The sequence below is a fragment of the Protobothrops mucrosquamatus genome, unplaced genomic scaffold, assembly GCF_001527695.2.
Source record: "Protobothrops mucrosquamatus isolate PMUCROS unplaced genomic scaffold, P.Mucros_1.0 scaffold2235, whole genome shotgun sequence".
In the NCBI taxonomy this organism is placed as follows: Eukaryota; Metazoa; Chordata; class Lepidosauria; order Squamata; family Viperidae; genus Protobothrops; species Protobothrops mucrosquamatus.
The window spans coordinates 130,800-145,585 of NW_015388324.1; the positions used below are offsets into that span (position 1 = coordinate 130,800).

The window sequence follows — 14,786 nt, forward strand, 5'->3', positions numbered from 1 at the left end:
GGCTATTCCAACAAGCGGGACTGGCCTAGGGCAATTTTTAGAGGGGTTTTAATCATATTTTAATTAGACTATATTTAAATATTTCTTCTTAATTAATTTTAATTCTGTAATTGTTATTTATGTTTTTAAATCGATTGTCAGCCGCCCTGAGTCCGCAAGGAGAAGGGCGGGATATAAATTTAATAAATAATAATAATAATAATAATAATATATTTGAACAAGCTTTCCATTACATTTTGCTGGTCAAGCATTTCCTCTTGAACAATTTTATGGCCATGTATTTGTGACAAAGGAAGAAGGTGAGGCATTGGTCCCTGAACCCACAATTCTGGACTAGTTACACCTAGTTACACAAATATAAATAGCCAAATTTATTATATAATCTGTAAAAGCAGTTCAGGCATAAGAGCGTTAGTTTAATAACCTTGGGTTATTGGAGCAAGATTATGCACTGTGCCTCTAAGTTTGCATCATCTTTTTCCTTCTATATTATAATTCTGTTTTTCTTTATTCTAAATATGATCTTGAAGTCATATCTTTTTTAATAATGAGACATTAAATAACATCAGTTCTGTTGTATTGTGTTCCCTCAAATAATAAAATGCTTTAAACAAATCAAAAGAGGAACAGGAGATGAAGAATGAAAAATTGCCTAGCTTTTAAATAAATAAGCTAAAATTTATTAAAGTCAATAACAGCAGCACTCTAGCAGGTAAGATTTATTCCTTTCAATGTGGTTTCTATTATTATTGCATCTACCAGACTTCTTAAATAGGACTTGCTAGCTACCATCAATAGAAATATACAGCATTGGTTATAGACACTGGGCATTGTTGTTTGCTTCCTGGCCAAATTGAAAAAAACACAATTAGCTCAAGAGCTTGTTTTATGGTATAGATATGGTATAGATATCATTCTAATGTCAGAACCCATTTCTATTTCATTTCTACCTATTCCCTATGACCTAAAGACAAATCTCACCTTTCCCTGGGTTCTGCCATAATCCCAAAGGGGAGGGGGAATGTGCTTGCGGGGGTTATTGCTTTTCTTTCCTCTATTCACTACAATGTAACCTTTTGCTTCATTTATTGCTTCTGTGTCCGCTGTCCCCCTACAGTGTAACAATTTGCTTCCTGCACTGTATCTCTCTCTGTACTTTCTTCTCCCTAACCTGTCAGCTAGGAAAAGGGAGGGAGAAAGAAATACAACCTCCAGAGCCTGGCTTATTTCTCCGTTACCAAAGGAAGGTGCGAAGAGCCGCTTGAACATCGTGCTGCAACCAGAGCTGGACCGATGTTAAATAAGTCCCACGATGGACTTAACACCTGGGGATTGGCCGGTTTTGAACCGGCCGGATGAACTGTGGGGTGGGGTTTGTTTGGGGACACTTTAAAGTATCGATCTGTAAAGGAATCCCTCAGATCCTGTCTATTATGCCTGCTATCAACTACGCTTAATAAAAGTTCCTGTTGGAGGAAACCGTCTCCAAGAGTTCTGCTTTCTTAAGATGTGGGATTGAAGTGGGTCCTTACATCTAGTGAGATTTGGATGTATAGAGTGTTATATGTCTGATACTATAAAGATGCCACTGTATCCTAATGATAATTAAGTGCTATTTATCTCATACAATTTTCAAACTATTTGGATTATTTTTCCCCTCACCAGGACTCAGGACAAGTAATCCCCCTCATTGTAGAAAGCTGTATCCGATTTATCAATTTGTATGGTGAGTTCTAAAATAGTTTTTAATTTAATCCCACTTTTTTAAAGACTATTGTGATTAATAATCATGATGCTTTTTTCTGGCATGTTCTAATCTTTTTCCAATTACAGTTAGGAAGAATATTGAAACTTTAGTATTGAATGAAAGAAATTTCATTGTTGAAAACTAAAAAAGAAAAAGGGCAGAATATCAATTCAGACAGCAATAAGAAAGGATTAATTGGAAGGTATTAAGCCATGGAGCAAAGGAAGAAGGAAAGGCCGGGATCAAGCAAGAAAAGGAATTCTTGCTCGGTTAGCATTGCATTTCAAAATGCAGTAAGCTACTTTGATGGATCTTGGTGGAAAAATATATATAAATGTGATAATAAATGACTAAGATGCTAGTATTTTTGCTCATTTGAAACATTATGTTGAATTTTATATATTGCTCTGTTATTATTTTTCAGGTCTTCAACACCAGGGCATTTTCAGGGTGTCGGGCTCCCAGGTGGAGGTCAATGATACTAAAAATTCATTTGAAAGAGGTGATTTATCATTTTTCCTGTTCTTTTTCTAAATTATTATTATTATTATGAAAGGGAGAGAATAGAAAAACAAAGAAATTAGCATAATTGATCTTTTAAAGCTTAGATAGCTTTGGATATTGGCTTTGGAGGTAAGGCTACCATCTTTGAACTTCATAAGCTCTAAATGACAGCAAAAAGAGTTCAATGTGGCTCTGCTGTCATCTTGTAACCATCCACATTATTGCAACCCAGATATGGTAGCGACAACTATTGCTTAAGAGAGGTGGCTAACTCCTGAATTTTTTGTTATTTTTAAATAGGCAGGTTCTTCCTTCTCTGCTTCTTCCTCCATCTACCTCAGGGCCATCTGGTTGTGTACCGTTTTCCTTTTAAAATCTTTTAAATTACTTTTTTCACCTCAAAGAAAATGTGAACTTGAATACATCAATATTTGTATAGTAATGAAAATCAATATATTTAACCAATGCAGTCCTCAGCTTCTCAAGAATATAGGTAATCCCCGAGTTATGAGCATTCACTTAACACTCGTTCAAAGTTAAGCGATAAGCGTCCCTAGTGCTTATGAGAAAGTCCCAAAATTATGAATATTGCAGCACCACTGCAGTCATTTGCCCATACGAGCGACTGCACATGCTCTGCAACATTCACCCTGGTTATTCGATCCTTCCCCACCCCTACCCCGGGTCTCCCTAGGCACCAGGCCTTCAATACTCACCCTGCGAAGATCAAGATCTTTTGCTTTCTTGGCTGATCCAGGCCTTCAGTGCATTTGCAGAGAATGGAGGCCTAAAGTAACACAAGATCACACAAGATCAGTGGGGTGAGATCTCACGCTATTGATCTCGCGTGATCTCATGATACTTTAGGCCTCTGTTCTCTGCAACAGAGAATGGAACTGAAGCCGGGGGACACTTCCACGTGCCTCCAGAGGCCGGATCGGGACTTATTATTTTTTTAAAACATTACAAAAGAGGCTCTATACTCTATATCACGGGTGTCAAACTCGAGACGTCACATGACGTGTCGTGACGTATTGTGACTTTTTGCCGGCAATGGGGTGGACACAGTTTTGGTGTGACGCATCTGGCCTGTAGGCCGACAGTTTGACACCCCTGCTCTATATTGTATTATAATTAGAAAGAATGAAATCAAACTTCATATCCCAATGGGAAAGATATATATTTGAGCAATATTTTAGTTCTTGCTACATTCATTCTAATTTCAGAATGACCAATATAGTACAGCTCAGAATCTTATATAGAAGAAGGCTGTCAAGATCGAAGACCTGTAAGTATTTAATCTGATTTATTTTTGTAGGTGAAAATCCTTTGGCAGATGACCAAAGTAACCATGATATTAACTCAGTTGCTGGAGTACTGAAGCTCTATTTCCGAGGGCTGGAGAATCCTATTTTTCCTAAGGAAAGATTTAATGATCTTATTTCTTGTGTCAGTAAGTTAAATTTGTTTCTTTCATATGTTTTGAATGGTCACTTTAATAAATGAAATTTTATTATTTGCCCAGACATATCTATTCTATAACAGCTTTATATAGGACAGCTTACTGCTATCATAGTTATTTATGTACATCCATTTTAACAAGTGTTTTTGACTTGTTCACATTCTCCCTTCAATAAGAACAAGATATACTGTATGTTTTATATACATAGCACTCAGACTGTCTCCCTTGTATAGATATTTAAGCTAGTTTATTAGATGACCATCCCCCTCCCAAATACCATTGGTTTGGTTAATGTACTACATTTTGTTAAGGACATAACGTAAGCATATTTTTCTCCTTTCTGTTATAGACAAAGATCCTAATTGGATAAATTAACCATCCACAAGCCTTTGGAACTTAGAACAAATTAATATGCCCCTTTGCACTCTCATTTAGTCCCTACAATATTTTTCCAATCTGATATTCTCCAAATGTGTTGCAGTACAATTCCCATAGTTGCCAAATGCCATATAAACCAATACATCTTGAGTTGTGGCCCAACATATCAGCAGTGGAAAGTTCTTCTATACTTTCAGTAGCCAACTACTGTATAACTAATTGTTCTATTTGATGTTACAGGAACAGAAAATCTCTATGAGAGAGCTCTTCACATACGTAAACTTTTGCTGACATTGCCCAGATCGATCATTATCTTACTAAGATATCTTTTTGCCTTCCTCAATCAGTAAGTAGCTTTAACTTTCTGTAAAAATATTTCAGATATTTGAAGGAAGATGTGTGTGTGAGAGAGAGAATGTGGTGGTGAGGAGACCGGAGAGAGAGTGGGAGGAAGAGAAAGAAATTGATTTTACCAAAGACTGTGCCATTTTAATTGGCAGAAGAGGAATGATTTTCATGCAAATTGGAATTAGCTGTTTAAATGACATCATAGAAATAGTATGGAACGCTTGAAAATAGAAGTAATGGTAATATTTGAACATTGGAACATTATGTTTGTTGATTTTTTTTTCAAAGAAAGCTTCAATTTCTTTACATGTACCTTAGCATGGGATAACAATGTTTGAAGTTCTCATTTCTATCCTCCCAGAATATATTGCACACTGAACATTAATATCACTCTTGAAAATACAAAGTTGTATTCATGTGAAATGTATAGAAATTTCAAGAACTTGTTTGTTTTTTTCAATCTCATTTATAAATGCAGATTCAGTGTATAATTTAAACAAGATTTCTTGTCATTTACTGGGAACATTTAGAATTTTGAGTGGATGTTACAGGATCTTACCATAATGGTGTGGTAGATCAGAATTTTATCCATTGTTCCCATCATTCTGTCTAGCTCAATGTTTCTGAATCTCAGCAACATTTTGAATTCTGTGGGAGATGATCCACACATCTTAAAGCTGACAAAGTCAAAGATGATGACAGCTTTAATTCTCACGAGTGTGGACTCTTTTTCAAGGCAATGCCTGACAGGAGCCTCGTTATGAGGGGTGAAAAATGTAAGAATGGAAAACTTTCTAAAGAATGTTTCACAATTCTGCTATGCTCTAGCTCATGGCTTTTCAACCAGTGGTATGGGTACCACCTGTGGTACATTGGCACCTGGCAGGTGGTACGCGACCATCCTAGAAAAGTGGTAGCGGGGGAGGGGAATGAGCTGAACCGGTGGCAGCACCGCACAAGCCTGAGCGAGAGATGGCTGGAGCTGCAGGGCTGTCAGGGCTCAGTGGAAGCACCAGGATCAGCACCAGGCTCCAGTTGGAGCTCGGCGCTGATCCTGGCGCTTCTGCTGAGCCCAGAAGAAGCGCCGATCAGCTGGAATGTTGCAGCATCTCCAGGGTCTTGTGATTACATTCAGATGCTTGGCAACTGATTCATGTTTATGATAGTCACAGTATCCCAGGGTCATGTGAAGTGACCAAAACCTGCTGCAACCACCCAGCAGATGGGGGAAATAAAAACCAAACACCCCCCGCTGCCAATCCTCAACAGAAATGCTCACAACAATGGAAACCTCGGACAGGAGGAAGAGCGCCGCCAGGCGGGCAGGCAGGTGTCTTGCTCGGCTGTGGCTTGGGGGGGCACTTTTTTCAGTGCCATTGTAACTTCGAACAGTCACTAAGTGAACTGTTGTAAGTCGAGGACTACCTGTACTTTATCACTTTTTTCCTTTTTTTTTGGTCATCAAGTTTTTGACACCTTGCTAGGCAACTAGAAAACCAAAATCATGGCATCCAGCCCTCTCAATTCCTGGCAAATAGATGGGGAAGAAATGGAGGTAGTGACAGATTTTATTTTCCTGGGCTCCAAGATCACCTCAGATGGGGACTGCAGCCAAGAAATTAAAAGACGCTTGCTCCTGGGAAGGAAAGCTATGGCAAATCTAGACAGCATACTAAAAAGCAGAGACATCACCCTGCCAACAAAAGTGCGTATAGTCAAGGCCATGGTTTTCCCAGTTGCAATGTATGGCTGTGAAAGTTGGACCATAAGAAAGGCTGAGCGCCAAAGAATTGAGGCCTTTGAACTATGGTGCTGGAGAAGACTCCTGCGAGTCCCCTGGACTGCAAGGCGATCAAACCGGTCAGTCCTAGAGGAGATCAACCCTGACTGCTCTTTAGAAGGCCAGATCCTGAAGTTGAAACTCAAATACTTTGGCCACCTAATGAGAAGGAAGGACTCACTGGAGAAGGGCCTAATGCTGGGAAAGATCGAGGGCAATAGAAGAAGGGGACATCAGGGAATGAGGTGGCTGGATGGAGTCACTGAAGCAGTAGGCGTGAACTTAAATGGACTCCAGAAGATAGTAGAGGACAGGAAGACCTGGAGGAACGTTGTCCATGGGGTCGCGATGAGTTGGACACAACTTCGCAATTAACAACAACAACAAGGCGACTGGTGGTACTTGGATATTGCCATATCTCTCTCATGCAGACTTGCCCCCTTGCAGGGCTCCTGATTGGCCCTGCGCCTGGGTGCCCCGCTCCCTGGGAGAAGGGCAGCCACAAAGTCCCTTTCCTGGGCTGGCCTTGTCCGAGGCGCATGTGGCTGGGAAGCCGCGTGAGGAAACCCCGGGATCCCCACTGGGAGTGCCCATCGGAGCCTCCGCTGAGTGGGCCAGCCCTCCCACAAGCCACAGTCCTGAGAGAGAGCGGCCCCTGTGATGCCCAGCCAGCATGACCATTGGCCAAGCAGCACCGGAGACAGAGGGTCAGTGGCAAGAGGAGGGAGGGGGCTCTGAGTATGCGGAGCGCCGCCGCAAAGCAGCCGCGGGGCAGGTGGCACGACCCCCCCCCGGCTTACCTGTACCAGGCGGCAGTCCCGGCTGGGGCATCGCTCCCTGGGCTGTCCCTGGGCCATTCCCTGAGCAGCCGAGCTGGCCATGCGTCTTCCTGGGCCAGGCCAGATGGCAGTCCCAGCTGGGCCAGTGGCCAGCGGAGGCATCACTCCCTGGGCCATCCCCGGGTAGCCGAACCAGCCACGCATCTCCCCGGGCCAAGTGGCAGTCCCGGCTGGGGGGGTGGCCAGCAGGGGCATCGATCCCTGGGCCGTCCCCGGGCCACTCCCTCAGCAGCTGAGCAAGCCACGCATCTCCTGGGCCAGGCCAGACGGCAGTCCCGGCTGGGGCATCGCTCCCCAGGGCATCCCTGGGCAGCCGAGCCAGCCACGTGTCTTGCCGGGCCGGGTGGCAGTCCCGGCTGGGCCGGCGGCCGGCGGGGGCATCGCTCCCTGTTCCGTTCCCGGGCTGCTCCATGGCAGCCGAGCCGGGGGACATCGCTCCCCAGGGTGTCCCTGGGCAGCCGAGCCAGCCATAAGTTTCCCTGGCCGGGCCGGACGGCAGTCCCGGCTGGGGCAGAGACTGGCGGGGGCATCACTCCTTGGGCCGTTCCCCGGCTACTCCCTGGCAGCCGAGCCGGCCATATGTCTCCCAGAGTCCCAGCTTCCTCCATGAGTCAGGCGCCCGGGACTCCGCGGAGCCACCCCTAATTGCGCCCCATGAGAGCCCGACTGAGCCCCGGCCTGACCTTCGAAATGCTACTTGCCCGAATTCTTTCTGAACTGTAAGCTACCCAGAGTCACTGAAAGGGGCAACCAGAAATCTTCAGGGGAGAGGAAAGAGAGAAAGAGAGAGAGGAAAGAGAAAGAGAGACAGAGAGGAAAGAAAGACAGAGAGGAAAGAGAGAGAGGAAAGAGAGAAAGAGAGAGTGGGGAGAGGAAAGAGAGGGAAAGGAAAGAGAGAAAAGAGTGAGAAGAAAGAGAGAGGAAAGAAAGAAAGAGAGAGAGAGGAAAGAGAAAGATAGAGGAAAGAGGGAGGGGGAGAGAGAGACCTTTTTGACATCTAAAATGAAGATAACATTGCATAAATCCTTTTTTACCTTTGTTTTATAATATATCTTCGATCTCCGGGAGAGGTATAAACCAGTTGTTTATTGTTAAAACAATATTTAAAACAATAAAAACAGCTATATACAAAGTTAAAAAACAACGTAGCTTTCGCTGGGCCTCTGCCAGCGTCCTCAGAGTGAGGCTCAGGGGGTGTGGGGAGGTTCTTTTTTATACACCTTGCTGCTTCAACTGCTTACACATTGCCCATGTGACAGGGCCATTCTTCCTGATTAGCTGTAATTGCCTTAGTCATCCCGCCCTCTCTTTTTTGCACTCCAATTCTGCACTTTTCTCCTCTGTCATCCCTGTCAACCCCCCCCTCCGCACCGCAGCTGCCGGTGTGCTCTTCAACCGCTCCCTCCTATTCGTTCCAGGGTATGCCTTCCAACCCGGTATTACAAGAGTCTTGCCATCAGGGTTCCCCTCCTTTCTGGCCTGCTGATCTACATACCATTCCTGCCTTCCGTCATCCGTTCCTAAAAAATATGGAGGAATGGGTTAAGAAGGTCTGAAAGCCGTATGGCCAAGAGACTGCAATGGCGAGATTTTACGGCCTGCCGAAAATACACAAAGAGGGGACCCCATTAAGGCCCATTGTGGCATTTAGGGGTACGCCCATGTTTGGTCTGGCTAGATGGCTAAGTCGGCAGCTACAACATCTGGTGGAGGATAGTACGACCACAGTAAAGTCCTCGCAGGAATTTCTACAGAGGCTGAAAGCGGTAAGGATACAGGATGATGAGACGGTCTCATTTGACGTAACATCTCTATTCACGTCCATCCCGCAAAAACTGGCCATCTCGACTATAAAAGATCTACTACAACTGAAAGGACTGCGAAGCCAGGGTTCCCTTGGGATGGAGGACGTTATCAAGTTATTACAGCTATGCTTGAAAACACACTTCACATTCCAGGGTACAATATATGAACAGATCAAGGGCACGCCGATGGGATCCCCTATTTTGGGGATCATCGCTGAAGTGGTCCTACAGTGCTTGGAAGCCAAGGCAATGGCTGACTACCAACCGGAATTCTGGGCCAGATATGTGGACGACACGTTCGCCATTATTAAACAAACGAGAAAAACTGCCTTCATGGAGAAACTAAACGCAATATTCCCGGACATACAGTTCATGGCGGAGGAGGAAACCAATGGTAGCCTGGCCTTCCTAGACGTGTGGATTACACACCAAACCAATGGTGCCCTTCACACGACGGTATACAGGAAAGCCACTCACACTGATAGGATGCTGCATTATATGAGTAATCATCCAGCAGCCCATAAAATCTCATGCATGAGGACATTATTCGCACACATAGACACGCACTGCAGTACCAAGAAAGCTAGGCAAGTGGAGCGTGCTTGTCTCCATCAGGTGTGCAGGTGGAATGGCTACCCAACCAGCTTCATCCGAAGATATAGTAAATGTCAAGAACCCCACAGGGCACCGGATGATCCAGGGACAACATCCTGGACAACGATTCCATATGTCCAGGGAGTATCGGAGGCAACAGCACGCATATTGGCGCCCTACAACATCAAAGTGTCTCATCGACCCAATCAAACACTCCGGATGAAAGCGATGCATCCCAAGGAGCCATTGCCAAAGGAGGAAAAGTCATTGGTCGTATATAGGGTGCGCTGCAAAGATTGCCAATGCAACTATATGGGGGAGACGGCCAAACGGATAAAAACTAGAATACACGAACATAGACTGGCCATCAGAAGGCAGGAGCAGTATTCCCAAATATGGACCCATATGATTAATAACGAGCACTCATTTGATTTTAAGGGAGCGGAAGCCATCGCCCAGGATGCCTCCAAGGGAGGACACCTGTTAAAGGAGGCCTGGCTTTCCAACATGGATTCTATCAATCAATGCATAGAATTGCCCCCGGCGTACCAGGCGCTAAGAGTATACGAGGAGCAAGTCAGGACGCAGACATCGCTTGCCAGAGACAGAATTAGAACCGGGGAAGACACTCATTGTATGGCTAGGCAAAGAAAGGATTTGGAGGAAACAGGGATGATAGGGATGGATGGTGAAACATTGGAATTATGGACAGGTGGGGGCAAAAAGGAGGGAGGACGTGAGTATGGTAAAGGGCCGCAGGGGGGAGGTGACCAGGAAGGGGCTTTGGGAGTGTTGAACACGACTGTACGACCTAAAACGCGTATGACGGGGATGCCCAATGAGATGGGGCTAACCAGGAGGGAGAAGGAGGGAGAAAGAAATAAAAAAGGAGGGGAGGTTGGATTTAAAGAGGAGCCGGCGGGCATTCCATCTGACCGTAGGCAGACAGGGCAGAGGGACGGGACACGATCATGCGCACGCACAGCCAGGTGTGAAAGGAAATTGGGGGGGATGAAGCTTGTGAGGACGGGAGAGATTGAGCCCAAGAGCAAGCCGATAGGCATCCCCACCGATTGTGGGAGGACGGAGCAGGGAGAGGCACGAGGGAACGTGCGCACACCCAGGGGGGGAGGGAAATTGGAGAAAGGAAGATTGATAGGAATGGATGACGGAAGGCAGGAACAGTATGTAGATCAGCGGATCAGAAAGGAGGGGAACCCCGATGGCAAGACTCTTGTAACACCGGATCGGGAAGCGCACCCCGCAGCGAGTGGGAGGGAGCGGTTGGAGAGCGCACCAGCGGCAGCGGTGCGGAGAGGGAGGGGATTCACAAGGATGATAGAGGAGAATAGTGTAGAATTGGAGTGCACAAAAGAGAGGGTGGGACGACTAAGGCAGTTACAGTCAATCAGGAAGAATGGCCCTAACACAGGCAGCAAGTGGGCGCATGGAGCAGGGGGAGGCACGAGGGAACGTGCGCACACCCAGGGGGGGAGGGAAATCGGATAAAGGAAGATTGATAGGAACGGATGACGGAAGGCAGGAACGGTATGTAGATCAGCAGGCCAGAAAGGAGGGGAACCCTGATGGCAAGACTCTTGTAATACCGGGTTGGAAGGCGCACCCTGGAACGAATAGGAGGGAGCAGTTGAAGAGCACACCAGCAGCGGCGGTGCGGAGAGGGGGGTGATTGACAGGGATGACAGAGGAGAAAAGTGCAGAATTGGAGTGCAAAAAAGAGAGGGCGGGACGACTAAGGCAATTACAGCTAATCAGGAAGAATGGCCCTGTCACACGGGCAATGAGTAAACAGTTGGAGCAGCAAGGTGTATAAAAAAGAACCTCTCCACCCCCTGAGCCTCACTCTGAGGATGCTGGCAGAGGACCAGCAAAAGCTACGTTGTTTTTTAACTTTGTATATAGCTGTTTTTATTGTTTTAAATATTGTTTTAACAATAAACAACTGGTTTATACCTCTCCCGGAGATCGAAGATTGCATTATTGAACATATATACATATGATAGATAATGTCCGTAAAAATGTGACTCCTGGGTATATTCATATTGTAAAATAAATAACTTACGATCACCAGGAGGATTCAAGTAAGAAAATACTTTAATAAAACCAAGCAACAATGGTTGGGGCAGTTGGGGATAAGACACAGACGTACAAATCCTTACTCAGCAGCAGAGAACGGTGTAGCTGAAAGAAGGAATGGTGTTTTGCAAACAATGAAAGATTCATTATTAGAGGATTCTGGTATGAGCAGGTCCTATTGGGGAGAAGCCATATTGACTGCCAATTATATAGTTAACAGACTGTGGAGTTCCTCCATTAATAATACTCCATATGCCATTCTATATGGGAGAAAGCCATCACTGGCACATTTGAGAATTTTTGGAAGTACTGCATGGGTACATATTCCGAAAGCAATCAGAAGAAAGGGACAGCAAAAGGCAAGAAAGCTCAGGTTTGTGGGCTATGAGCCAGGGTCAAAAGGATATTGCTTTAGCGATGGAAATAAAAGAGTTGTAATTTCAAGGTCTGCTAATTTTGCAGAACAAAATTGGGACAGGATTAATGTTAATTCTGGGTATATCTCACTTAATGATGGTGATCTGTTTAGTGACAATAACTCATCTAATGATGGAAAGATGATTATTGAAGTTGTCAATGTTCAGGGAGGAGAGGCTGAACAAGACATGAAGCCAGAAAGACTTGAGACACAGGAGCAGTTATTACCACGTAGGTTAGAGCGATGTAACAAAGGAATTCCGCCTGACAGGTATTCTGCCAGCAAGGTAAAGGTTTGCAATGTGTGGTATGAGCCAAGAAGTTATAAAGAGGTGTTGGCATTACCAAAGGCTGAACAAGAAAGATGGAAGGAGGCCATGGATAAAGAGATGAAATCCATGGGAGACCATGAAGTATTTAAATCAGTGACTTTGCCACAGGGAACCAAAGCTGTAGGTTGTAAGTGGGTATATAAGAAAAAAGTATTGCCAAATAATGATGTACAGTATAAGGCCAGGTTAGTGGCACAAGGTTTTTCACAATTAAAGAATGTGCACTACGATGAAGTATTTGCACCAACTGTGAAAAGTGAGAGTATAAGATTAGCGGCATATAAACATAAAATCTGCCACTTTGATATCACAACTGCATTCCTCAATGCTGAGTTAGAGGAAGAAATTTATATGATCCAAGCACCAGGGTATGAAATTGCAAAGCCTAACATGGCTATTTATGGGCTGAAGCAGTCAGCCAGAAACTGGAATATCTGTTTAGATACTGCTTTAAAGGGTCTTGGATTTAAGAGTTGCAAGGCTGATAATTATATATATACTGGACAGTTACAAGGAGGGAATTGTCTACTGTTATCATTTGTGGATGATCTTTGCTTCATTGCAAAGGATGCATCACAAGTCAAGGAATTTGCTGATAAATTAGGAAGGAAATTCGAACTAAAGAATTTGGGAGAAATAATATAATATCTTGGTGTAGAGATACAGAAAAACCATTGGGTGGTGTTCACTATGGAAAATGTATTGAGTCAATAGGTCTGATGTCTCTTCCTGTCATGAAGGGAGGAGTGTTGGAATATTCATGAGCAGGAAGAGTCATGTGGTAACTCAGTCAGCCAATGTGAGTAAAGTGCTACTGAGTCTGTGCAAAAGGTATTGAGTTAGAAGCTGGGTTTCAGTTTCAGTCTCAGGTCTCTGCATCTCTCTGTAAGAAGTCTTCATTTATGCTATGTTGCTGTGAAGAAGAATGTATGGTATTGTAAATATTTTGATATGAATATAAAGAGTTTATTTGAATCAGCTAAATGCAGTCAACTGTGAGAGCTTCTGATTTATTTTTCACCAATAGAGAAATTAAAGTTCTCTAACACACGCAATATATCCATGTTACGTCGGAGGCGCGCCGCCGTCTCCTGACTAGTTCTCCTCGCCACCGTCCGAATATGATGGTTTAGCGCTTGAAAATGATGTTCTGTAAGGGCCATACCACAACGTCCTCGATGGTCCTGGGCCCATGCCTTAAGATTTTCCATGCGCCTATGCTGGTCATTGATGAGGGCACGTACCGTCCGGCGTTGAAATTGCCGGACCGCTTGTTGGCATTCAGTGGAGTCAACTGCGGGTCTTCTTCTAAGTGATTTAGGTGGCAGGTTCTCTTGGATGCAAGTGTGCAAAAACGCCATTTTGCGATAACAAGCCGAGATGTGATGCGTTAGTTTTTCCCATTTTCTGGCCACGAGCAATACTGCTCTATCATAATGATAGATAATGTCCGTAAAAATGTGACTCCTGGGTATATTCATATTGTAAAATAAATAACTTACGATCACCAGGAGGATTCAAGTAAGAAAATACTTTAATAAAACCAAGCTTTCGGTGGGAGCTCCCAACATCATCAGGGTTAAAAGCCAGTCATCGGAAACACCTTAAATAAGGTTGGCTAGCGTTTGCACCCGGCTCCTAGAGCGCGTCATCGGTCCTAGCCGGTTAACCTGCACTCTGGTCGTTTCTCTGGCATCTGCATCTAATTCTCCCCTATCACTCTTTTGAGCACTCTTGCTTGTTCTCACAGTGCTAGTTCTTAACTTTGTTCGGACCCTTTTTCCCTCTTCCTCTTTAATACTGTTTATCCCCATGCTGTCTTTCTCTCTGTTATGGGTTACGGGGTAATTCCATTCCATACCATCGTTTGTTCCATTGTGATCCCAAACACCCTCCCCCACTCTTGATTGTAAATCAGTGGTCTCTTCTTGCTCCTCCTCCCCCTCCTCTTTCCCTCTTCTACAGGCACTTTCACACCTCCTCCCATTCTCCATCCGAATCGCTCCTCTTCGTTGACATAGGCAACGTTAGGCTCGAAAGTCTCATCGCCAGCTGCTCCGGATCTCTTGCTGGTGTGGCCGGTTCGTTGGAGAACATAGAAGTCCCCCGTCCGGCGGGCTCCCCCTCTTACGCTCTCTAGGGAGCACTCAGTTCTTGATGGATGCTTATCCGCCTTCGATGTCAGTGGGCTCCTCAGCTGATTGTCGGAGTTTCGTAAGTGCCAGCCGGATTGTTTGCGGCGAGTGGGGTGGCAGTTCCTGCTCCATTTCCTCAAAGCCTGCTGTGATGGGCAGAGATCAACGTGGCGATTAATTGAGTCCTTGTCTGAGAACCAGGCTTCCTTTAGTAATCGCCCCCCTTTTGTGGCATCACTGGATATGACCCGTGTATTGTCAAAATCAAATTGATGGCCGCGTTCCGCCATATGCGTCCACACTTGAGAGTGTTGTTCACCCCTTCTTACGGCCAATTTGTGCTCATGT

The 14,786-nt window shown here is 44.9% G+C and overlaps 1 protein-coding gene across 1 annotated transcript in view; it reads left to right on the forward strand.

The window, feature by feature from the left end:
• LOC107295141 overlaps positions 1-14,443 on the forward strand; it is a 120,164-nt gene extending 105,721 nt beyond the window's left edge. The window contains exons 17-22 of the mRNA XM_015824441.1: positions 1,666-1,726; positions 2,172-2,249; positions 3,570-3,704; positions 4,332-4,437; positions 8,737-10,029; positions 14,269-14,443. Coding sequence (XP_015679927.1) covers positions 1,666-1,726; positions 2,172-2,249; positions 3,570-3,704; positions 4,332-4,437; positions 8,737-10,029; positions 14,269-14,443 — 1,848 coding nt within the window. The remainder of the gene's footprint in view (positions 1-1,665; positions 1,727-2,171; positions 2,250-3,569; positions 3,705-4,331; positions 4,438-8,736; positions 10,030-14,268) is intronic.
• The last annotated feature ends 343 nt before the right edge of the window (positions 14,444-14,786 follow it).